At 37.0% G+C, this 27,114-nt stretch overlaps 1 protein-coding gene across 7 annotated transcripts in view; it reads right to left on the reverse strand.

Annotated features, from left to right (window-relative positions):
- Positions 1–1,671: 1,671 nt before the first annotated feature.
- The window catches only part of ITPRID2 (ITPR interacting domain containing 2), a 96,813-nt gene continuing 71,370 nt past the window's right edge, over positions 1,672–27,114 (reverse strand). For 3 of the 7 annotated variants that reach the window (XM_005202266.5, XM_005202267.3, XM_059875866.1), the window contains 10 exons: positions 23,102–23,174; positions 19,136–19,224; positions 16,207–17,415; positions 14,002–14,079; positions 13,796–13,923; positions 13,271–13,421; positions 12,109–12,174; positions 10,973–11,437; positions 3,407–3,523; positions 1,672–2,838 (listed from right to left, as the gene is read on the reverse strand). In XM_005202266.5, the coding sequence (XP_005202323.1) occupies positions 3,419–3,523; positions 10,973–11,437; positions 12,109–12,174; positions 13,271–13,421; positions 13,796–13,923; positions 14,002–14,079; positions 16,207–17,415; positions 19,136–19,224; positions 23,102–23,174 (2,364 nt within the window). In that variant the 3' untranslated portion in view covers positions 1,672–2,838; positions 3,407–3,418. The remainder of the gene's footprint in view (positions 2,839–3,406; positions 3,524–10,972; positions 11,438–12,108; positions 12,175–13,270; positions 13,422–13,795; positions 13,924–14,001; positions 14,080–16,206; positions 17,416–19,135; positions 19,225–23,101; positions 23,175–27,114) is intronic. The other 4 variants (XM_024976603.2, XM_005202268.3, XM_005202269.4 and 1 more) reach the window with 3 other exon arrangements.

Consider the following 27,114-nt stretch of genomic DNA (forward strand, 5'->3'; position numbering starts at 1 on the left):
AGTCAAGATTGGCAGAAGAAATATAACAGCCTTAGTTATGCCAATGACACCACTCTAATGGCAGAAAGTGAAGAGGAACTAAAGAGCCTCTTGATGAGGATCAAAGAGGAGAGTGAAAAAGCTGGTTTAAAACTCAACATTCAGAAAACTAAGATCATGGCATCTTGTCCCAACACTTTATGGCAAATAGAAGGGGAAAAGTAGAAGCAGTGACAGATTTTGTTTTCTTGGGGTCCAAAATCACTGTGAACAGTGACTGCAGCCACGAAATTAGAAGATGCTTGCTCCTTGGTAGGAAAGCTGTAACAAACCTAGATAGTGTATTAAAAAGCAGAGACATCACTTTGGCAACAAAGGTCCATAGAGTCAAAGTTGTGGATTTTCCAGTAGTCCTGTACAGATGTGAGAGTTGAACCATAAAGAAGGCTGAGCACCAAAAAATTGGTGCTTCCGAATTTTGGGACCCTTGAAGAATCCCTTGGACAGCAAGATCAAACCAGTCAATCCTAAAAGAAATCAATGCTGAATATTTCATTGGAAGGACTGATACTGAAGCTGAAGCTCCAATATTTTGGCTACCTCATAGGAAGAGCTGACTCATTAGAAAAGACCCTGATCTGGGAAAGACTAAAGGCAGGAGAAGGGGACAGCAGAGGATGAGATGGTTAGGATAGCATCACCAACTCAATAGACATGAATTTGAGCAAACTCTGGGAGATAGTGAAGGACAGGTGAGCCTGGCCTGTTGTAGTCCATAAGGTCACAAACAGTCAGACATGACTAAGCAACTGAACAACAAGAACTAAAATATTCTTAATTACTTAAACTCCATCCTTTCTATTTCCCATTAAGTCTTTACTGAAACTAAGTCTTCTTGGTAAAGACTTACATCTCCAACCATCCCAGGCTCCCTCCTGCAAATTCTTTTTATGATTTTCATGTTTTTTATTTGGTACTTCTAAACTTACCCATTCAGGAAAAAAAGGTGCCCTGTTCTTCCATTTAGACCCCCTCTCATTCATTTCAGCAGCTAGCAGGGTGGCTTGAATACAGTAGCTTTCAAATGTTTGAGTACACAAGCTTTACATGGGCGTCAACATGAAACTCTGATAGTGCTTGAGTTCATTTTATTTTACATGCCAACTCTGTAAGGGATTTTCCCATTGAATCAAGCTATTTAATACTGATTATCAAATTCTGGGTTCTTATATAGTCAGAAAAGAACTGTTAGTGGCTACAAAGCTGATTAGTTAAAAATCATTGATATCTGTATTAATATTAGTATTAATATCAGTGCTTGGTTTATATGTATCATTACTATTATTAGAATTGGGTAGTCAAATTGCTGAATTTGAATTTGGCCAGAGAATAAAGTAGTATTTTAATGTCTGTTCTTTGTAGCTTAACAGTACAGTTTAAAGAAAATTTTTGACTCAGATGGTAATAATTAAGACGACAGAACTAGATGAGACCAAGAGGCATCAGTGTGCATTCTTTCTCCATGGTGGTCTAGTATTAACCACATTTTTGAAAGCATCGTAGACGCCTTTTCAGGAAAAGAGAATTTTAGCCCAGTAGATTATATGCTCCAATTCTTTTGGGTCTTGTTACTTATCAAATCTAATCCAAATTCTTCATGTTGTGGTTCAAGAAAATAAATCACTAAAAACATGTTAGGCAAAATAAATACTTTATTAATTTTTTTTTAGAAATCAGCCTTTGTGTGATGTGATAATTCAAACATTTAAAAAACCTTTTAGATATTCTTTCAAAGTATATTGTTAACCTCTCAACCACTTTTGATTAAAATTTCACACAAAGAAATATAATAGGAGTTGAAAATTATAAATGCTAAAGAATAATTCTAATAACATCTGGTTGTTACTTTACACATTTATTTAACATATATAAAACCAAATAGGAAACTACCTTCCTTTCCCCCCCCCCCCCCCATAAAACAAACAGTTCTCACTGGTTAAGAATGAATTAAAATTTGTTTATGAGAAAACAAAAATCTAAATTACTTCCATTATGAAAAAACAAAACCAGCTTATTCATTTCTATCCATTCAAGTCACAGGCCCCATTATTTTGGCAATAATCTACTATTTAGTCTAAAAGAAGAAACATGTCCTTATAATAAAGAAGTCTGGACAATGCAAAAAGTACATAGTGTTTAACATAAGACATGTTTCCAAAAAAACAAACAAACAAAAATCCCCAAACTACATAAGCTACAATAAAATTACAATTGTCTTGGGTAAAATAACAATGCTTACAGTGTAAGAACATTAAGTAGTTTTAGGTAACATAAATTCTATCCTACTGCTATTAGTAACCTCCTCAAGAATTAAAAGCAGTTTTTACAACAGGATAATTTTTCTTCTTGGAAGTGACACTAATTAACAGCAGTGGAGGGAGTATCATTGGTTGTTTCAAGCTCTCAAAAAATGAATCAGTTATTGCACAGTAAATACCTCATAGAGGTCAGTGTTTTAAGAAGCTAGTCTGAAGAAATATGTTATTTATAAGTTGGTTAATTATGGAAGTTTTCAAGTTTTAAAATTAATTCTACCTAGGCAATCAACTGGAAAATACTGACATACAAATAAATATTAGGCTTTTCAAATGGCTATGGTTTTGATAGTTTAGAAAAGAAATAAAGTCAGCAAAGTGCCTATGTTTCTATGTTTTTTGAAAAGATATGCACAGAAGAAATAAACATTGTATACAGTAGCCCAGCTCAGCAGCAAGTATCTTCTGAAGCACAAATGACACCCCCACCAGTGTATATCCTTGATAACTCCAGTATCACGCAGCTAACAGGACCCACGCAAACCTTAAAAAAAGGAAGAAAAGTAAAAATTAAGCATTTTTCAATTATTACTGAAAAGTCTTTAAAAGGAAGGATGAGAATAAAGATTCTCCATTATCTATTATGACATGATTAGATATGAGACCTAATGTACTATGTACAATGAGATCTATGGGATATGTTTCTTTAAAAAACAAAAGACACTAAAAATTTATGATTAAATCTTGAAATCTTGGTATGCACGCATGCTTGAATTCTTCATCCATTTGAAGTAATATTATAATCAGGGCAGTGCTATCAAAATTCAGGTTTGAAGGTCCCAATTTCCCCAATTCCAGAATTTATTTACTATAATGAAATTTCAATAAAATGATAAAATATCAATATAACTTGGAGGTTTGAGATTATGAGATTTGAATCACTTACACTTCAAATGAGGTTATAAAAGGTTTTCACACTGTAAAATAACATATTACATACTTCCTAAAAATAAAAATTTAGCTAGGGAAACAGACCTATATACTAAGAAAAAGCATTAAAAACTAAGTACTAAGTTACATTTAGCTAAACAAAGAAATTCAGAAAAATTTACCTATAAATTCCATTAGTGACTATCTTGCTTAGAATTGGATGCTTTACTTGAAGATACTGCTGCCAGAAGTCCACTTACAATTTCCCGTCTGATTTCCCCAACAATAGACTCTTTAATCTAGAATGGAAAAAAGAAGAAAACAAGAACTTAACAGTATCACTATAATCCATTTTATTCTGTTATCAGAAAAAACAAGTAAATAACATTTAATTTCTACAGTCAGCTAAACTACAGAGAAAACTAAATCTTTGTGTAAATCCTTCATGAAATAGAGAGAGAGAGCAGGGAATCACATCCATCTATCCTCAAACTCAGATCATGTTCTGAGATCTTGTCTAGCATAATTCAAATAACTCCATTACAAAATAACACAATTCTCAAGTTGAGAGCATTAACAAATGTTAAAGCTTCATAGATAATTTAGCCTATGACACAAAATAACCTGAAAGAACTGATTAAATATTATGTTCACTTTTATGTTGTTTTTCTTTTAAATTAATGTCTATCTACCTAAAGGCAGAAAGCAAAGAGGGACTAAAGAGCCACTTGATGAAAGTGAAAGAAAAGTGTGAAAAAGCTGGCTTAAAACTCAACATTCAAAAAACTAAGATCATGGCATCTGGTCCCATCACTTCAAGGCAAATAGATGGGGAAACACTGGAAACAGTGACAGACTTTATTTTCTTGGGCTCCAAAATCACTGCAGATGGTAAATGTAGCCACGAAATTAAAAGGTGCTTGCTCCTTGGAAGAAAAGCTATAACAAACTTAAGACAGCATATTAAAAAGCGGAGACATCACTTTGCCAACAAAGGTCCATGGTTTTTCCAGTAGTCATGTGTGGATGTGAGAGTTGGACCATAAAGGAGGCTGAGCATGGAAGAATTGATGCTTTTGAACTGTGGTGTTGGAGAAGACTCTTGGGAGTCCCGTGGACAGAAAGGAGATCAAACAAGTCAATCCTAAAGGAAATCAACCCTAAATATTCATTGGAAGGACTGATGCTGAAGCTGAAGCTCCAATACTTTGGCCACCTGATGCAAAGAGCTGACTCATTAGAAAAGACCCTGATGCTGGGAAAGATTGAGGTAGGAGGAGAAGAGGAAGACAGAGGATGAGACGGTTGGATGGCATCACTGACTCAATGGACATGAACTTGAGCAAGCTCCAGGAGATGGTGAAGGACAGGGAAGCCTGGCATGCTGCAGTGCATGTGGTAGGAAAGAGTCGGACACGACTGAGTGACTGAACACCACCACCAAAACAACCATAAACTCTAAATAAGTCAATATTTAGTTGTATGGTACGTTTGTCACCTGACTGAAAATTTTGCTTTGGATGAGGATTTACATGTCATTTTATTGTTAGAAAACGCAAACAGATCTAGAGGCAATGACAATTCCCTCGAGATTTTCTTCTCCAGATGCCCAAACACTACACATGCACACCTACATCTTTTTCTCTCTGATTTGTGACCCCATGGAATGCAGGCCACAAATGTCTTCTATCTATGGGATTTTCCAGGCAAGAATACTTGGGTGGGTTGCCATTTCCTCCTCCAAGGGATCCTCCAGACCCAGGGATCAAACCCACAGCTCCTGCATGTCCTGCATCGGCCACAGATTCTTTACTAACTGAGCCACCTGGGAAGCCCAGTGCATCAGCTCTGAGTAGCCCCCTGAAGGCTTTACATGTGTGCTTCCTCAAATAAACTGGTAATGCCTTCCCGAACCAGCACTCAGGACACACTCAACCAGCTTTTAAAAATTCTACATTTTCAGTTTCCTGCCAGCCTGATCTCTTTCCTAAAATGTTGCTAAGTACATCCTGAACACATCTCAATGGAAGTCTTTCCAAAAATGGCTCTGTAATAATGTCATGCAATATATACGTTACAGAATATATATATTGTGGTGTTGGAGAAGACTCTTGAGAGTCCCATGGACTGCAAGGAGATCCAACCAGTCCATTCTGAAGGAGATCAGCCCTGGGATTGCTTTGGAAGGAATGATGCTAAAGCTGAAACTCCAGTACTTTGGCCACCTCATGTGAAGGGTTGACTCATTGGAAAAGACTCTGATGCTGGGAGGGATTTGGGGGCAGGAGGAGAAGGGGACGACAGAGGATGAGATGGCTGGGTGGCATCATGGACTCGATGGACAAGAGTCTGAGTGAACTCCGGGAGTTGGTGATGGACAGGGAGGCCTGGCGTGCTGCGATTCATGGGGTCGCAAAGAGTTGGACACGACTGAGTGACTGAACTGAACTGATACATAAATATTCAGAGAGACAAATGTTCCTTAACTACCAACTATCTATACTGAAATATATTTAAATAAATAAAATCTTCTCATTTTACCTTCTAAACTTTAAACATCAAAGGTCTGTTAAGTTCATAGTCCTTCAGATTTGTTTTTTAAACAAATATATATTGGACACAAACATGATACCAGAATTTCTTTGCCACAGCATACAAGTACAAATGCAGTGTGTTAAATTAGATCCTCTGTAAATCCATATTTACAAAAGACGATGACTTAGCAGAGTCTTTCAGTCCTGTTGTCCAATGCACATCTCATCACACTTCACTCAAAAATTCTTTTTCATTCTTCATCATTCAAAAACAAACTAGCCCAAAGTATTATCTACAAACCAAAAAAGTATGCCAACATTTGGAGGGTAGGGATGGGTACAGACATCACTGCAGTAAAACATAAAAAGTCTCTACCAAGGATGTCATTATCTATGTGTGCTCAGAACAAACATTTCATAAAATATTAAAAAGGAAAAACTGTTAACTCATTAATGACGTAAGAACAGAATAAAAAATGAGAGACTAGTATGGGATAGAAGAGGAAAAAGTTATCAGAGAATAGCGAATTTTAACATAGTGATGAAAAAGTAAGGCCAACTGCAGACAACAGTGAGGATGAAAGCAGTAGCAAGAGCACCTTAAGAGAGGGAGCAGAAAGAAGCCTAGCTGGTAAGATAGTCCCCACTAGTCAGAGAGCAGAAGGGAATCAGAATGGAAGGGGTGCACTCAAATGGAAGTTTATCAGTGTGTTCTGGCACACAGTAAATGCTCAATGAATGTCTGAATAAATGCCATCAATGAGAGAGTGAAAGAGTATCACACACAAAAAAGAACAGAAAGTGAAAAAAAAAGGACTACATATAAGCACTGGAAAATGACAAAATGCCTTTGATTATTTATTGAAGTAACAAATGTATGAACACAGAAATTAGTTCCAAAGTCTCCCACGTTACAGAGGTGGGGAAGGATAAGTAGTGAGAAAATCAGTGGAATGGATGGTGAAGTCCATTTTATAACTTCCAAAAAGTAATATCCACTGAAGACCGACTCCTTGAGATCAAGGAATGCACATTGGCATATTAACAAGATGACAGCAAGCCTAAAGTGTGGGACAACACATCCATTTATTAGCCTCTACTGAGTGCCTCCTGTGCGGCAGCCATTATTACAGAGATCACTAACAGAATTGTAGTAAGGACACAGGCAAGCTGTGTAGTTACCAAAATACATACAAAAGTGTGCCAGATGAAATACAGTTACTCAGAGGCATGGACCAAGCCTAGGAACGTCAATGAACAAAGAAGAAAACTCTATACAGAGCAATCTATCTTTAACTCTGACATTTAATTCTGTTCAATTTGCTTCTGTGGACACATGCTCATTTATTCTATTAAGTTATCTTTTTTACTTACTTTTTGTTTCAGTGTTCTCTTTCAAAAGAATTCTACTGTATCAGTATTATAAGTAATGAAAGCATTCTTTTAAAAAACTTCACATATGGTGAAATAATGGAAACAAAGGCCTGACAGACATCGTTGTTTTCATGCACCCATGAGAGCAATAAGAAAACTTCCCTAAAAGTGTTTGCCAAACATGCTTAATCCTCACCTGCAAAACTGTTCAACCCAAGCTTAAATCTTCCCTTCCTGAATAATGGCTTTGTTTATAGGGTTAGGGACCCAGAATTTGCTGGGAAGACAATTCTGTTTTTCTTGGTAGCTGATACAATAAGAGTTTAAAAAAACTGGAATTCAGTAACATTAAGGGAAAAGATTACCCATTTTAAATGAACAGAATCAAGACTAATCTGAATTTAAATATTTTACAAAGTTTAACAGAACACCATTGTAACTGAGCTAAAATGATAATAACCCAAATGATTTTTAAAATTATAGATGACATTAGACTAATTTATCCATTAACATATGCTTTTAAAGTGCTTCAAAAGTTTTTTTTTTTTTTTTAAGGACATCAATGTTCCTCTTATGCCCTGTTTCATCTACTATACAATTTGCTTGGTAAGCTCTTCTTTGGAGACATTTAAAAGGATCAGTGTTAAGCTAAAGTTCCTCCAAACTATGTCAAATTCTGAATCAGGAAGTTTCTAATTAACAGTAACAAATTCTGAAAAATTCTTCAACCATTTGTCTCACATGTCAGTCCTTCAAATTATAAAATCTCCGATATTTAATAGGGAGGTTCTTATAAATGATTAAGTAATTCTCTAGCACCACCACAGTATGATGGGAACAACCAAGTTTTCTATATATGCTAAGTTCTACCAGCCCAAAAAAATCAATGTTCTGGTTTAGGGATGCTTTGAAAGTGAAAGTGAAAGTCACTCAGTCTTGTCTGATTCTTTGTGATCCCACAGACTATCCATGGAATTCTCCAGGCCAGAATATTAATTAGAGTGGGTAGCCATTCCCTTCTCCAGCAGATCTTTCTGACCCAGGGATCAAACCAGGGTCTCCTGCATTGCAGGTGGATTCTTTATCAACCGAGCTATCAGGAAATCACTTATAGCACACATCAGGCCATCCATTAGCAACATTAAAAATGAGGACTCAAGTATGCATTAAAAGAGTATTTGTGCCAAATGAGTATATAAAGTCCAGTTTCCAAGGAAGTTTTTCAAACCAAAGCAAGCTAAAGGGAACAAAAATACCACATTTTGTGTCAAGGGAGTACCTTAAAACTGATTTCCTCAGTTAACAAATACATTATGAAGAAAAATAATTACTTAGTTCTACTCAAAAATTGATCTTTGACGTGAAACACCATCAGTCACACCTAACTAACTGAGCAAGGTGGATGTACAGAGCCTGCTAAAGAGTAGCCAGATACAACCAACCTACAAAATAATTACATTTATAGGACAAATAAATTTATAGAATTAAGATCTTTTAAATTTCAAGTTGGTAATTCACGTCATGAAAAGAAATTACATACATGCAGTGTCTTCCGCTATTGACAGAATGCTTGTTTTTTAAGTGTTAACTTGTCTGAATGCCAGCTGAACCTAGGAACAGAGCACCCAACATGCGCAAACATTGAACAGCTACCAGATGTCTTAGTTCACTGTGTTGTGAAGCACACCTGTCTGCACCTGGCATTACAATTTCTGTTAGATTTCATTATCACCCCCCTCTACCACGTCACAGTAACTCACAAGTAACTTATTTTGCAGCCCTTCCAAAATCCAATTCCAGAAGCAAATTTCAGGTCTTTTTCAAGGCAGTGTCACACTATTGTAGCATTTATTTCTTAACAAAACAGTGTTAGGGTTTTTATTAGGTTTTCATCTTTTCAAAAATCTGTCACTGACAAAAGTTTTGAATGTTATGCTTCTAATACTATTTTCCCCATGAGCTCTGTAGTTTTTACTACACAAATCTGCATAGCGTGATTTTTAGGAATGCATATATTAATGTCATATAAAGCAAAACTGACTTTATTTTCAAGGTACTTCTCAAGCTACTGTCATGCAGCTGTAAATGATGGCACCTCATACATAAACTAATCTTTGGACCCAGAGGAGCAATGGCTCATTTGAAAAAAACATTTTGGTATGTTGCCACCATTCTTAAAAAAAAAAAAAAAAAATTAATTTTGTACTGGGTATAGCCCATTAGCAATGTTGTGAATTTCAGATGAAGAGTGAAAGGACTCAGCCATATCAGCCATATATATACATGTATCCACTTTTCATCCAGGCTGCCACATAACATTGAGCAGAGTTCCATGTGCTACAAAGTTACCATTTTAAATACAGCAAGGTGTCCATGTCCATCCTAAACTTCCTAACTATCCCCCTCTCCCTTCCCCCTGCCAACCATAAGTTCAGTTCTCTAAGTCTGCAAGTCTCTCTCTGTTTGTAAGTAAGTTCAATTGTATCATTTCTTTATAGATTCCACATACAAGGGATGTCATCCTGTATTTCTCCTTCTCTGACTTAATCACTCAGTATGACAATCTCTAGGTCCATGCATGTTGCTGCGAATTGCTGCCACCATTCTTGACCTATAACCACTAAAAATTTGTTCAATGTTACTCACAAATTAATTCTAAAAATGTGTTACATTCACATTACTGAATTTATTGGAAGTACAAAGATTAAAAAGGAGCCACTGACTCTTATTTCTCTGGTTCATTTCAGTATTTTCCATTTCTAAATCCTTACTTCTCAATACATTATACTAAATGCTTTTCTGTATGATTTTTCAACTATTCCCTGAGTTAGTTCTATTTACCTTCCTACTAGACTTTAAGCTTAAGGATTTCATGGTCTTACATCCATTTTTCTTTTCTCCTTTACAGAGCAGGTACTCATTAAGACACTTGTAAACCATTTTTCTTAAAAACACTGTAGGCTATTCTTTTTACTAATGGAAAGAACGAATGATCCTTTTTATCATGGATTTTAGTATCCCAGTTGGAAAGAACTATGAATAATTACAGTTCTTCCTCAGAGTTATTCTTAAGACAGGGACAGAATGAAAAAAATAAATTCAACACGTGTAATTTTTATCTTATGCATTCTACTGAATTTTGCATCCGAAGACACAATGTAATTTGAGAAAAGGAAAAAACAAAGTCATACATAAATATGTACCTATAGCAGTTTCCTTTTTTAAATGATATCCATACTGTTCCTTACTGCCTGATCCTGGTGTCAAAAGCAACTATTTTACTAATTTCTGAAACATTTTGCCTTTGATTACTAGTCCTCCTAAGTTTCTGCAGTCCTTTCGGTAACCTAGAACTATTGCTAAATGTTTCAGGTCTGCATACTGCTAATCACACAAGGTAAACTTTAATTCTATATTTCTATCTTTGAATGACTTACATAATTTCTATAGGTCTCTACTCACTAAACCAAATAGATTAAATGCTTCATACTTCTTAAAATCTCAACTGACATTATAAAATGGCAGATTTTAATCTTGGAAGAGATCTAAATTATAATCCTTAATTTTACAAAGGTGGAAACAGAGGTCTAAAGTCCTCGTCACATGTTCACCTATTTTGAAACCCGCACATACCTTCTTCACCAGAGTGAATATAGAGAATTGCAATTACTTCACATGGGAGTATGAAATTTGCAGAAACAGCATTACAAACATAATAGACATGAGCTAGATCAATGGGAAAATTACTGAATACAGTGAATCAAAGGAGTACCTTATAAATAATTAATGTTAAAATAAAACCTATTCAAAATAAATTAATTAAGCATAGATTTTACTCACCTCCCTTATGACTTGCTGTAACTCATCTTGCTCCACATTTTTATGCACTTCCTCAGCAGCTGGCAATAATGAGACTTTTCCCTGTTCTTCCTCCACTTCAGATTTAGGTCCTACAGCTTCTGAGGTTTCTTCAGTTGCTCCAGCTTCCTCAGAACTTTCCACATCTGGAGGTGTCTGCACAGAGCCTGTTCTAGAAGGAGCAGTTGGTGTTAGGGCCACTGATGCTCGGAATAATTTCTTGCTTGGTACCAGATGGGTTTTGGGTTTGCCCACTGAGTCAATAGGAGGTACTCCAGTTCTTCTACTGGCATGAGAGGGACCAGAACATACAGACGATGACTCTGATGTTGCTTGGGAAAAAACAGATTCTGAGCTTTCTCCAGGAGGAATTTCAAATCCCATTTCTCCATGGCCCAGGCCCAATTCAGACTTTAGGTATGACTGTTCCCGCATCAGTTCAGTGACCTAGAGATCAGAAAAACTGTAATTCTTCTCTCTTTAAATTAATATTCGTAGTTAAAAGAAGATTAATATCCTCGATGCTGCCCCAAATCATTTAACTTGTAGAGACATGATTCGAATGCACTCATTTAGTTACTACTCAATTTCATTTGCAAAAACAGCAAGAAAAATTAAAATTCGCAGTGAGATCAAGCCATAAAATATTTAACTAGGCTATAGCTGGATGAAATTTTACTTGGTTCCACATGGGTGTCCAAATTACTTACAAAGAAAAGTAACCAGTAAAAAAAACTCATAATGCCCTCAAATGAACTAATTCATTTAAAATACAATAAAAATCAATCTTTGTTCAAAATGTAGTCATCTTAAAGATCCAATTACCTAAAGAACCTGGAATCAGACTGCAAAAGCACATTTCCTGAAATATAAATTACTTTTTATGATGCATTATTTCCTTTAGGCCATGAAGATAAATCATTATTGCAATTAACTGGCTTTCTAGTGGCCAAAGATGGCAACAGACTTCAAGAAGTGCCAGACTCACTTCTAATCAAATTAACTAACTTATCAAATTGTGTATTTAAATTTTTTTTTCATCTACATTAGGAAAACTGTGTGTTTATCAAATATGATATCATTCCCTTCCCCAGTGATTTAAAAGGAAAGAGGCTTACTGGTTCCATTACATTCAATGGAGAAGGGCATGACAAGTTATCAGCGCTTCTACTGCCACACATTCCCTGAAAAAGCAAAACAATATATATATATGTGATATATGTGTGTGTTTCTGTGTGTAGTTTTTTCAAATTGCAAGTGCTTTATAATAAAATGAGCTAATTATTTTTGCTCTAAAGCAGTCCTTTATGTCACAAAAGTCAGCCTCAGCTGTCACAGGATCCTATAAAATGTGTTACTGTGACTGAAGGTTGCATAGAAGATGTTCTGATTCTCTGATCTCACCAATGCACATTTCTCAGAATAATAGATCAAAACTGTTGATGAGATCAAATAGATCAAAACTGCCGATGAGATATTCATTGACAAGATATGCATAGTCTGTGCTATCATATACATATACACACACACACACATTCTTACTCTACTTGCTATGTGTGCATATATACGTGTGTGTTCATGCAATTGTTTTTAACAAAATCAGTTATGTTCAATTAACAAAGAGAAGAATTCACTGTTTCAACATTTCAAAACAATATATTCTACAACTGAAAGATTTTGGCAAAAATAAGAATACAATTGTTGAAGTTCAGATTGCATGAAAAGGAACATTAGGAGTAAGAATAGAGAGAGATAGTGTTTGTCTCTATTTTTGTTTGTATACAGGTTTTTCTGCTTTTACAAAGATCTTATTTGATTCCTCAAAAAACATACAGAATGGAAAAGATCCAAAATAAAGGAAAAATGTAAAGGGAACAGTATTTTTTCAAAGGCAAGAAAGGGTGGGGGAAAAGGTTACATGAAATACATATGTGTGTGTTCTTCAGTTATACACAATGAGTAACATCTAAATTAGTCATATGCTAACCTACTATCATTTTTCCTTTAAAATCCTTAAATTTTTGCATTGCTCTTTATTCTCTATTATTAAATTACGATTTTTCAATATATTTATATATATACAAATATGCTAAATATTTAAGAAGTTAACCACAACTTACACATTCCATTGATTTGTCAGAAAGACTCATTAAACACGGCATGTCTCTAATGCCATTTTTAAAATATGTTGTTTTTAAATTAAGGCATTTGTCTTAAATTGTGTGGAACGCTATTAACAAGTTCTGAGTGAAAAAACCGTGACAACCCGAGGAAGCATACCATGAGTGCCGAGGGGCGGAAGGCTGACGGCAAGTGCACAGGGCGGAGCTGCTCCTCCAGCCCCAGCAGGCGCTCCTCCAGCTGCAGCTCCAGGTCCTGGAGTTCCATTCGGACTGAATTTCTCAAACTCTGCAGCTGATCAACTTCATACCTATTAGTAGGAAACTCAGTGTCACAACTCTCACAAGCTTTCGGAAGTTACTGAAACTCCAAGTTCTATAGATTAGCACAACAGCGTCTGCAATGAGTATAACCATTATAACTGCTTTTTCTTCCTCTAGCTTCCATCACAAATATTCCAGACAATGAGAAACAGATTCCAACCACTGTCTTCCTCAGTTCAGCGAAGATAGAGAAGTTTACTTAGCAAAACATTGTGCCCAATTTTATTTACACTGGTTCACAGACTAGATAAAGGGTACACAGCAGTGTAAATAAAAGTCAGCTTCCAAGAAAAAAAAAAGTTAAAATGCTTTTTAGAATGAAAAATATTTTAAGTCAACGTTAAGACATATGAACTGTTACCTTTCCTCCTCAGTCATATGATGATAAACCATGGTTTGCTGACGCAGCATTGCCAATTCTAAATCCATCATTTGCGTTCTAAACAAATTCAGACTCCGCCTCATTACTTGGAGCTCCTGGAAAGTATTCTAAAATGCAATATAAGAGCATTAACTTCTAAATCACACAAATTATTCTGTAACACAAGGATTTAAGTAACAACTTACTTCATAAAGAGGTAGAACAGATGATTTCTGAGTACTATACGGAGCAGCAGCAAGATCAGGTCCTCTCATCATAGGGTACTTCAAAAGAGTGAAAGTCTGATTAGAAAGCAATGTTAAAGTGACTACTTCCACATCATCTAAGGTGTTAAAAAGGCAGAATTTGGGGAGTACATATGTTTCTCTTTGGGGCATAAAACAAAACCTAAAACCACTTCATGTTGTACGCCAAAATCAGATAAATCAGTCACCAGTACCACCTACTACTCCTATCTGTTGTAGTTATAAGTCAGTGTATTTGGAACAGGAAAGAGGCAAAGGAACACATATAGTTTAAATCTATTAATATGTCTTACAGGACCTCCTTCTTGCCTTGAGAAAGTAGAAAAATAAAAACAAAACTCAGAAATACAGAAGCAATAGCAAATGTCATTCTGAGATGACAGAAACGACTGACTTGGCTGAAGAAAGTAGCAAGCAATCACCACATTCACTCTTAGATATCTGAGTATCTACTATGCACCCCTTAGGTAGTGAAAAAGATAAAAGGAAGATAGAAGGCATTCCCAGCCTTCAAGCATTCTCACAGTGGAAGAAACAAGGAGAAAACAGAAGTAGAAATATATACATAATATTGGTTGGGGTTGGTGTGGGGACTGCTATGATGAAAACAATCAAAAATCCAGATTAGGTTTGGGGTTGGTATGGGGACTGCTATGATGAAAACAATCAAAAATCCAGATTAGGTTAAGTGTTTTCGACAGTGGTGACACTTGAGCTGTATCTTAACAGTAAACAGGACTTAGTCAGGTGAAGAAAGGCAAGGGCAGGCCATCCCAGGTTAAAAAAAAAATGTGGCATGTGTTAAAAAAAAAAAAAAAAAAAAAAAACCAGACAGCTAGGGACACACACCTAGGCAGGAGCCTGCATGTTATGTGGAGCATGCTCACAGGGAGTGGGCCTGGAGACACAGGCAGAGGCCAGGAGATACACAGCACCTGTCTCCTGAGGTGGGGTGGAGTGAGGATGGGGAAATCAGCGGAGTCACTCATGAACACTGAAGAGAAAACCACATCTCGAGCAGAACAAGCTGGTCTAGGCAGGTGGAACATGAAGGTGTAGGTGGACAGGACCCTGGGAATCCCCAGCTTCCCGTAACTGCAGCTCAAAGGTTAATTTCTCATTTGTAGACAGAACTACATTTTGTAAGGAGGAAAGAGAGACACCCACTTTCTGGTTAGACTGAAAATCATTAGTAGAAGACAATCATCATGAGGATAAAATCGCTACTTAAAAGTGTGTTTTACTACATAACTTGAAAGGTTTCCAACTTTCATTTTTACTGTCAAAGGGGCTTCCTGTCTACTACATCATCATGAAAAGGAACGTATCATATACACTCTAGGCTTCTCGACTCTTAGCTGAACACCCCCTTCATTACATTACACTGTCATTTTCTTCATTCCTCAACTGCCTAATCTAAGTAGCTCAGGAAGAGATTTAGAAAGGAAATGTGAAAGGCAAACCAACAATTTACTTCTCAAAACTTATTTTGGAAATTGTTCCCATCCCACTAACAAATCTGAGAGCAGGGACTTTAAAAGTGACAAGACATATAGACTAGATCCACACGTTTACCTGATTTTTTTCTCTTCTTTTAACCCAGTGGAAGCAGACTAATTCTGTACCAGGAGACCAGCATCAGGAGTCAGCAGACGAAGGAAAAGCTTAGTCAGAGAGCAACGAGTGGAACCAGGAGAACACACGGCCACACAAGCCAAGGGAGGAAAACTTAGAAAGAAGTGGTGAACACTGTCAGATGGAAGAGAAAAGGACAGACAGCACTTGAGAAGTTTTCTTTTTTAATGACAAAGACAACTTGACTAAGACAGAGACAATGGAGGATAGAGGCTAAAGAAAGGAGGACACCTAAAAAAACAAAATCTCCTCTCCAGAAGGGAAGGAGACTGTGAACAGAGACATTCACCTTGTTCAGAATTAGTTACAGCTTTTTCCTTGAGCTAGGAAGGAAGAGGCTGGGGCGGGGGTCGGGGGGTGGAGGGGGGGAAAGTACAGATAAATTTAAGGATGTAGGAAAATGAGGCTGAGGTGATTCATGTCTGATGGCTCCTAGCTTTCCAGTGAATTACGAGGTACTCAGACCAATAAAAGAAAACAAGAGTAAGAAAGATAAACTTGGTTTCATACCTGGGAAAGATTCTGCAGTGAGTTTCTAATATCATGCAACACTCTTCGCAACTGCATCTCGATGGCAGAAGGGGGGTTCACAGAGCACGCTCGGTAAGGGGAGGCAGCATGTCTGTGTGAGTAAGGACATCCGAGAGGGCACGGGAAGGCACTGCAGGCGGCGCCTGCTACACTGGGAACACTGTGAGTGCTCAGAGTTCTCATGTGTTCACACAGGTGCCTTTCCTGCCACTCCGAGTGGAGAGAGTGAAGGGAGCAGGTGGACTGAGATACAGGCGCTGGAGCAGGCAGCGAGCAGGCCGGAGTCCTCCGCTGATGGCACTCCTCCAGCCGCGTCACCTCACTCGGGGCATCGGCTTCTTTCTTCCCAGACGTCGGAGAGATGAAAATAGTGGATTTGACAGAAGACTGACCATCATGCTCAGTCACTTCTTTCTCTAATCTCTGTTCCTCCTCCTGTGTATACTTGTAGGTGAAGGATGGTGGACTGCATCTGGTCTCTTTTCCAGGGGACAACCGGACATTGACAGATGACACAACCCTTACTGGGCTCAGCAAGGTGGTTGGTAAAGACTGAGACCTCCTTAGAGGATAGCCAGCTTTTGCAAACAGGTACCTCTGTTTTAACAGATCTTTTGACTTTATCAAACTACGCCCCACTCTTTGATTAGACAGACTACAAACCTTCATTTGCGCTCTTTGTAAAGCTGTATTAACTCTGTCCACAGAAGAGGGAGACCCCGTTGTATTTTCAGCCCCTTTCTCACCACATTTAGCTTCAATAGAAGCCAATGATTTAAGAATATGGTGGGTGGTATACTGGACAAATTCACATTCGCTGCTTTTATCCACATCACTTTCAGCACTTGCTTCCCTTAGTAATTCCACAGGCTGTGCTGGAGACACATCCTCTTTCCTTTCAGTAATTTCAGTAGCGTGATCCCCTGCACTCCAGGTGGACTGCTGATGCCCTATGTTCTCAACAGTCTGGCACAGGAGGGAATCCTGGCCATCTGACCTTTTCTCAGCAACTGTTGCTGCCTTTTCTCTTTCTATCTGAGGACACGTAAGAGACTCCTCCTCTGATTCATTAAAATAACGCTGGTCTTGCACTGTTGGTGTGACAAGGTCTTCTCCAAATGATGTGACTGTTGTCTCACTGTCGCAGCTATCTGCACTACTCCCCATGGCCTGCAAGGACTCATGAACCTGTGAAAGGAAAACAGGTAGAAGGATGGGGAACTCAAATAAGTAGTAGCATTAACAAAATACCAAACTGCTGTGAGGCTTCTTCACTTTCGGGGTCTCCCACCTTGGTTTTGGCCCTGGTGCTGCTCTAAACTGCTCTCAGTGTCCTTGATCAACAACAACTCTGCTTTCTCACAAAGATTATTCCAGATCTTTACTAATTTCCTTAAATACCCCCTTTCAACACCCATCTCCTTTCCTTCTTGGAAGAGGAAATGGAAACCCACTCCAGTAACCTTGCCTGAAAAATTTCACGGACAGAGGAACCTAGCGGACTACACTGCACGAGGCTGCAAAGAGTCGGACATGACGGGGCAAATAAGCACTCCATTCCTTCCAACATATGACACTGACTCAGAGAAAACAGACAAAAATGTCTTAACCTCTTCCTCAATACCTACAAACTTCCCTGTACCTTACCCCATCATTCCCTCCTCTCCATTCTGAAAGAAAACTGTGTCTTTTTTCAAAGCGAATCCGTCCAATCTATACTTCTGACCACCTCCTCTCAAAGGTTAGGGTATTTCTCCAGGTTCATCCCAGACTTTTCTGCATCAAGCTCTCTTTCTCTTAGCCTTCTCTTAGCCAAACAACTTTCCTAAATCATTATTGTATAAAAAAGACAAAAAGACCTGTAATCCTTACCTATCATCCTTATTTGAAAAAAGAACATAATTCATATCTTCTCTGTCACTGATTTACTCTCCAATCACACTTCTCATTCAATGCATCAGAACTACTCACTTAAGTACTCAATTTCACAATTAAACAAATTTTCATCTTTTCACTCCAATGGCTACAGCTCTCCTTTTAAAAGTTTCTCCTCCATCTCTCAATTTTTATGCCTGCTGGATTATTCTTAGTCTCCTTAGAAACTTCTCACTGTCTACTCCTTAAATGCTGTTTCTAAGGTACTTTTTCAGGTTCTTTTTTTCTCTTATTCCAGTTTTCTTTAAAATTTCCTTACAGATGTTTAAAACACTTTTCATGTACATTATGTACTGCACACATAAACTATAAGTTCCTTGAGAACAGTTTAAGACATGCCTGTCTTCTGGATTATCTAACACACTACAGCATAAAAGTCAAGTAATATTGAGCAAGCTATGAAACCACAGTTTTAGTTAGTTATTAATTAATTATTATAAAATACTGAAATACAGGCACAAATTGTAAAGAATCTGCCTACAATTCTGGAGACCTGGGTTCGAGCCCTGGGTAGGGAAGATCCCCTGGAAAAAAAAATGGCTACCCACTTAAGTATTCCTGCCTGGAAGATTCCAGGGACAGAGGAGTCTGGCAAATCCATGCGGTAGCAAAGAGTTAGACAAGACTGACTGACTAACACTTTCATTTTCTCTCATTGAAATACAATGATGATAGAAAATTAAAAAAAAAATAAAATAGGTTAAGGATTAAAATACTCTGTTTATTGGTAGTTCAAAAATGAAGAAGCTTTTTTGGTTGTTGTTTTTAAATATTCAGTCAGAGAAAGATGAATAATTAGTGTAACTTAACATTTATAGACAAATGCTCAGATAATAAGACTAAAACTCTAGGATACAGATGCTATCATTTGAAAAATAAATACTGCACAGATTCTCTTGAATATATAGACAGTGAAAAATCACCTAAATATAAAGAAGTTAATCATAACGCCTACTATGATAGGAAATATTACCTGAAGATGATTAAGCGAGAGGCAGTCTGTCGAATCTTCAGCAAAACCACTGCTATCAGAGTGCTGACTTGCAGTACGTAATAATTGATCTACCAAAAAAGAAATGCAGTTATACAAAACTGCTATATAGGACTTCGGTGAGTACCTTTATTACATGATTTCCAAAAGATACATGGTACACAACAGTGACTCTTTCTGAGAAAAGTATGCATTACTTATGCCAAATTGTGGCTTCAAAGCATAGGAAGTGACCTGAATTCAAATAAAACTGAATCACATCAGAAATTCTCAGTGTTGCAAATTAAGCGCTAATTATCATGTATTTTGGTCTTATCCTTGGAGAACAACCTGCTGAAATGAAAAATGGCTCTAATAAAAATTAAAGTCCCAAATAAACCATTTTCATTATGTAAAATATGTAAAGACACTTAGGTGAAATCAGAAGTTTAAGTGCAGTGTATAAAACATGTACGGGCTTCCTTGGTGCTCAGTGGTAAAGAGTCCACCTGCTAATGCAGGAGACAGTGTGAGGCCTGGTCCACAAGGGCCCCACACGCCACGGAGCAGCTTGGCCACGGGCCACAACTACGCAGTCTGTGACTAGAGCCCATGTGCCACACCCCTGGAGCCTGTGCATCTACAGCCTGTGCTCCACAACGAGCGAGGCCAGTGGGGTGAGAGGCCCACGCACCATCGCTATAAGGCAGCCCCTGCTCGCCACACCTAGGGAAGGCCTGTGTGTGGCAACAAAGGCCCAGCATGACCGAAAATAAATACATAAAATTCTATGTATTTAAAAACACCTATTACCTTCCCAATAAGAAAATAAAAATACAATTAAGGCCAACAAATTAATAATTTATATGCAAGAAAACTTAAATGTCTCTGATGTTTCAAATGCTGCAAACATTTGTAAGTTATGAAACAATTATTTCTTAGCTGAATGAAAATCACATAGGTTCAACTAGAAGGTAATATTGTTAATTTTTATCATTCCTGGTTAGTATAAGCTAAAAAAAATTTTTTTAAGTAACTAAAAAAGCCAACTAAGCACAGTAGGCATGATTCCATGCCCAGTTACACTGTGAGCACCATAGTAGGGGAGACTTTACAGCTGTTACATTTACTGAGGATGACATTTCATGACACAGTCAAGTTCTGCAGAAGCAATAGGCTAAATACTCTGTGTTTACCAAGTCCACATTCATTTAAGATTTGAATGACAGGAAGTACTCCATAATATGTTTGAATAAAATCCAAATTAATTATTGGTTGCCTGACTTTGAAAAATATTCTAATTACCTTAGGTTCAACCTGGAGCAACATGAAATGGAATAATATTTTTCCCATTAAAAATGTAAAATAATTCTGTAATGTTTTGAAGTCAAAAAAATTGTATAATATAAGGAACTGATCCATATCTTGATAAGTTTAGGTAAATTGTAATAATTGTGAAACTGAATTAGAGTAAGCTGTTACTACAGGTACTAATTATGCAGTACATTATCCGAGAAAATGATTAACATGCCACAGGAGTCATCACCATAATTGTATGTTTGCATACCTTTTTAAAAAGAAAAACTAGATTGTCAGTATTCTGAAAACAGGAACCTTATTTATTCCTGTTTGTATCCCAAGTAACTAGAGCAAGCCAACAATAAAAACGTATTTGCTGAATTAATCAATCTCCATAAAGTTATCTCCATAAAGCAACAACAGACTTCAACAGTTGCTTAGAGGATTTAGAGGTGAAACTGCCCGATCTGCTTGGGCAAAGGGCAGCTGCCAAAGAGCCCAGGAAGCCCTGACCAGCTTCCCTCCGGTTCTCTCCCCTGAGTCGTCTTGGCCACCGTGCAGCACCGCCCGTGCCAAGCGCCTCCTCCGCAGTCAGCCCAGTCTGAATTCACACACACACCAGGTCAAGTGTGGACTGCTTAGGCTTCAGAGCAGATGTCAGGCAGTGGAAAGAACAAGGAGACCTGGGTCAAGTCCTGGCTTTATCATCGTAAGCAGTAACTCCTCTCCTCAGAAAATGAGACAATAGTTCTCCTACCTTACCGTATTACTTCAGAAACTAAGTAGAATGTAGGTGAAACCGTTTTTGTAAACTATAAATCACGATTGAGACTCTTTAGTCAGACATTTCAGTTTCACAAAAAGCATAGTTTACCAAAGAAAAAGGCAGAATTAAAAAGAAACAGACTTGTGTCCTAACTGAAGAAGTAAGACATTATTTCTAATTAAAAACTAGGAAGTTAAAGCAAACATTACAGTGAGAACAAAACAAAAGGTGCCAATTCTATTTATCCAGCATCACAGAGAAACAGTGCACCTGCATACCCTGCTAGGCCAAAGAAAATATTGAACATCTTTGGCAGTAAGGACACTATTGGACTGTTCTTAACATGCCAGTGAATGTTAACTTGTGACATGAGTTGCGTCACTAAACCTCTATTGTAAATCCTGGGACTGCATCTGAGATTTAGATTACTGTAGCTTCAGAAATTCTATTACCAAAGTGGGAAGCATTTTTATACATGCGCTGTGTGCACTTTTACTAAACTTGTGAGATGAATATATTACCAGTGATTCAAATTCTGCCACTAGGATTAACATACTTGCATATCACATCAAAATTTGGAAGGCTACTTTAAAAAAAATGACTAAAACACACTATTGTTCTTTCTCCCTCTTTCATGCATATACACAAAACTATTTTACTGTTAATTTACAAAGATGTGATTCAAAAAAGAGTTACCATTTTTAGTTATGGCACCAGAAATAAGAGCTCCTACAGAAGACAAGAGGAAGAAACTCAGATGTGAATACAAACCACATTCCATCTTTCCCACTACAGGAAGCTTACTCCTCAAGGATCTTAAGGTAATTATACTGTTTTCATCCCCCTTTTGACACAGGGCAAGCTGCTTTATCCAATGCATCCCTGTACCTATCTAAAGCAAAGATTCCTGGATGGCTATGAACTCTGCCTTACAGCTCAGGAACACATATATTTATGGGCTCACAAAGGGAAAAAAATTAAGCAGTAAAGTTCATTTTGTGTCTGAGCAGAACTGTGGTGCCCTAGGGAGAGTGGGGATCTTGTTTGTCAGTACTGTACTGCAATAGAAAAAGAAAATTTATATGCAGATTGTTTCATATGGAGTCACTCCAGAGATCAGAAGAGAACATGTAATTTCCTATTCTAGGAACACACATATGAATCTTGCTTTAAAAAAAAACAAAAACAAAAAAACAGGGTGGTTCAGCATGTGTGAAGTTTTAAAAATAAATACTCCTACCTTCAGTGGTCATTTAACTTCTCTTCTCCTTTCCTTTCTCCCTAAATCTCCAAAGCTTTACAACTTTGAAGATGATCAGACATGTTTTTCTTGTTGCAAGTTAAAAGTGAAAGAAATTGATTCAAAGGGTCTTTGGTCAATAATTAATAACTCAAGAGAAGAACAGTACCTACAGCAACTCACCTTTGATCTACTTTGAATTTAACTAGCTTTAACTATCGCTGAGAAACTGGTGTTTTCTGCCAGAGGTACATTCATGTATTATACCTAGGAGCTAGATTTAAGTAATGAAAACCCAGAGGTGGCTAATACAAGTCTACATCTCAAACATAAGCATGTAAAAAGCAGGCCTGACTTTGTTGCTCTACCACTTCCCATCTAGCCCTTGTGCAGAACTAAAACATTATTTAGAATACACATAACTGTGCAAGGAGGTCATTACAAGATAAGTGAATTAAAATTACTTTATGAGCACAAAAGTCTTCAGGAAGATACCAAAGATTCTACAATCAAACCATAATGAAGCATGTACACCTGTGTTCTTCATCTTCTTTTTATATTTATAAGCACTGCAAACACTGACCGATGAAAAAACCCCTTTTCCACATCACCCAAAGACATTTCGGTAATGTGCTCAGATACCAGTGAGTACAGGCTTACTTACCTCTTTTTGACTTGTTAAGACCTAGCTGGTAAGTGGTTGGAACATGAGGAGCTTCTCCCTCTGTACTTTGGACCTACAGAAGAGTTTTAGGTAGTTAAAACTTGAAGAATCGGTGGCAAAGAAGAATACTTCTTAATAATCATTTACTAACAACCAATCTAACTAAGAAGGTACCAATGCTTTATATATTTAAAAAGTGCAACCTATCTCAAAATTGTTATAATGTCCCACATCTCAATTTTATGATCTATTTTTCAGTTAACAACAGGACTTTCTAGCTAACAAAGAAAACTAACTACATGCGTAAAGTATAATACTTCATTAAAAATAAGTTGCTATTAAATGAAAAACAGAGCCATAAGAAAAAGTTCTTCTCTAAATGTTAAACTTAGAAGTGTAAGGTCAATCCCAGAGAAACACTAGTACACTCACTGCAATCACTTAAGGCGATTACAAGTCTTGTATCTTGAAAACCAGCACATCGTGCTCCCATTGCAAAATCTTATAAAAGTCCACAAATTTTCAGGTTTCACATAACCACTCATGTGTAAGATGGCTTTGTCTTGACATAAATGTTCTTTCAAGACATAACTTGGAAGTTGTATGTGGACAAGCAGGTTTCATTACAGGATTAAAATGTGAAAGATCTTAGCCATAAATTCTCCATGAAAATTACGTTCAAATAGATACCAAACCCACAGAAGCTGTCCTTTTATGCTGTCTTTTTGTTTTCCTACCTGAACAACTACATAATTTAGGAACTGCCTGATTCTTTACTCATCATACCCACTCCTCCAATATTCTATCTATCCTAACAACTTAACTCTATCCTAAAATTAAATACTTGCGGGAGTATAATACTAATGCCCAACCGTTTACTCTGAAATGATTTGTACTTAAAATACTAAATAACATCCTAGTAAAGTGGGAAAACCCGCCAAACGTTTGGGCTTTTGGCCTTGAACAAACTGGAAAGTAAATAGCAAACAAGTTTTAGATAGAACCCTGTTTTTGAGCTATGAATCCCATTCCAGAGTAAGAAATATTCCATAGGAATGAGAGTAGAAAAGCCAACATGAAAAACTTAAAAGGTTAAAGATCTTATTATCCAGTTTTAAAACTGCTCTGATCTGTGCTTTGTTCTTAGCAGTAGCAGCAGCTACATAGTTGAACATGAATCCATGTTTGTCTATCTTTTGAAAACTGAAAGCATACTGGTCATTTAAAACCATCACCTATAAATTACATATAAAACAGTTTCTACTATTCTTTGTTATTATCAAAAAATTATACTCTTCAAAGCAGCAGACATAAGTTCAACAGGAAAACCATTGTTTTGTGTGCAAAGAAACAAAATACATTTTCTTTTTATAGTCAACAGAAGGTCTATTATTAGCCTCTATTCAGGCCTAGCCTACTTCAAAGAGTTTTCTGTAAAACCAAATATCAAACAGACTGAAAAAGTATAACAGAAACCAAAATGTCTCCTTAATTTTATTCTAAGAATCTCAGCTTAGGCAAAAGATTATGATCTCTCGTTTTTAAATGCAGAATTATCACATATTCTATTCTTCGTGTGTGTGCTCAGTCATGTTCAACTCTTTGCAACCACATGGACTGTAGCCCTCCAGGCTCCTCTGTCCATGAAACTGTCCAGGCAAAAATACTAGAGTGGGTAGCCATTTCCTTCTCCAGGAGGTCTTTCCGACCCAGAGATCAAACTGTGTCTCTTGCATTGCAAGCAGATTCTTTACCACTATGCCATAGGAATTCCCTATTCTATTCTTCAGATTTATAAATTTAGTCACAAGATAACATGACTTTAATGTATATGTATCCTCAGTGAACTATCCTTCAAGATGCTACTCCACTGTCAAAAAAAACCCCAAAAAACAAAAAACTCCCTCTCCCTCCACTACAAATTCCATAATTAACAACAAAAAAAAAGAACAGGCCCTTAAAAATGAGCTGACAGTATCATATTTTACTAATAAAGCCACTAAAGTTAGGATCCTTCCTCCCACTTACTTAAAATCATCAATCACTTGGAAGACAGAAAAAGACTTGCTAGCGATAATGGTTGAATTTCACAGCTCATTATGTTTCAGTATTAGTTATAGTCTATGGAGTCGCACAGAGTTGGACACGACTGAAGCGACTTAGCAGCAGCAGCAGCAATAGTTATAGAAGTGCAGAGGAAAGCATTCAAATTCAAGATGGGGTGCCCCACAGAAAATTATAATCCAAACACAGATCTTAAGATTTATTTGGCAAGATTTTTCCTATTCCATGGTTTTAAATCCTTAGTGAAATTCTGGTCCTTTGCTATAAGTTGATCTTTTATCAACTACAGCTAAATATTGATAACTGAATTAAGTGACGGATAATAGGTGTTCCCTCTACTATTTAATCTCTGGGTAAGTTTGAAGCTTCTCATAATAAAAATTAAAAAAAAAACACTCAAAATGATAAAAATCACTGGGTCTCAGTGTTTTGGGATTTAAAGCTATAGGAAAACAGCTTTAGAATAATCCACACATTTGAGTTACGACATTTTAAAAATGTTTTAATCAAACAAAGATTTCTTTTTGAATCAATGTCCTGCTACTACGCAGATACCTAGTTTGGTTTTTCAAAACCTGTCACATTTATCTTGACTAAAATACATCTTCTTAGGCACAATACTGTTGTACTGTGTTTTATAGAGCAGCAAACACACAGAATGTTCTAACTCAACCCTTCCTCTAAGATTTAAAAAAACGTATACAGCAAAAAGGTCTTCCCAGGTGGCGCTAATGGTAAAGAACCTGCCTGCCAATGCAGGAGACATAAGGGACATGGGTTCAACCCCTAGGTCAGGAAGATCCCCTGGAGGAGCGCACAGCAACCCACCCCAGAATTCTTGCCAGAAGAAGCCCATGGACAGAGGAGCCTGGCGGACTACAATCCATAGGGTTACACAGAGCTGGACATGATTACAGCGCCTTAGCAGGCAAAAAAACAAAAACCAACTTAGTATAGCAAAAAACAAAACTGAAGCTTCAAAAATCACAATCCTAATTTTTAATGATGCCTCAAAAAATTCAAAGGAAAGCATTATTTTTCCAAAGAAGTGGCATGAAGCTGTGCATTGCATGACTTGAGTTCTTGCCAGTGTCTGACCCTATTAACCGTCAGACTGTACAAATTGTATGGCATAATCAAAAGGAGTAGGTTTGTACAAAGACCCAAATTCAAGTCTTATTCTGAAAGACCAATGGAACAAGTTAACTGTCAGGTATTTGACTGGTTTGGGATTTCTTTAACTCAGGCCAGTAAATGTAATAAGAATCCTGAAATTTAATGGCTAAAAATAAGTAATGAAGTACATAAGTTAAATCAGTAATCAGTGTGAAGACAGGATTAGAAACATTTACTAAAGCATCAGTAGGTTAAAAAATTGCATATGCAGCTGATGGTATTTTAATTTAAATATAAACTTATTTATAGAGACACAAGGTAACTTATTTACAGAAATACATAGATAAAAACTCTCCTTCCTTTAACGTTCAAAGTATAAGAAATTTTTCCTTTACACCTAAAAGATGAACAATTGCTTATAGAGTAAAATCATTCTGGTTTAACTGTGAATCATTCATACTACTAATCTGTGGCTCTAGACAGTTACCATGATGTATCTATTCGAAATAAATTATTTCAAGAACACAAGAATAATCCAAGCAAGTCATTAAGAATTAGAAAACTCAAGAGTAGGTCTTTAAAACTTTCAGATACAATGAAACTAGCCTGCAAGATAGTTTTTATAAGGAAAATTGATTTTTAATTGAAAAGTGTCTGACCCTTTTTTTTTATCTTAAGAGATAGTCATTTTCACTCTCCAAGGCCTGGCTCAGTCTTGTCATCTATTTAACTCTTTTTACATTTAAATAGTTCTCTCTGCTCCTGGTGACTGTCAGATCTTACCTTCTGCCTCAGGGGGACCACGCAGCTTCATACAGAGAGCCACGTCTGCA

This window comes from Bos taurus, chromosome 2 (genome assembly GCF_002263795.3).
Source record: "Bos taurus isolate L1 Dominette 01449 registration number 42190680 breed Hereford chromosome 2, ARS-UCD2.0, whole genome shotgun sequence".
In the NCBI taxonomy this organism is placed as follows: Eukaryota; Metazoa; Chordata; class Mammalia; order Artiodactyla; family Bovidae; genus Bos; species Bos taurus.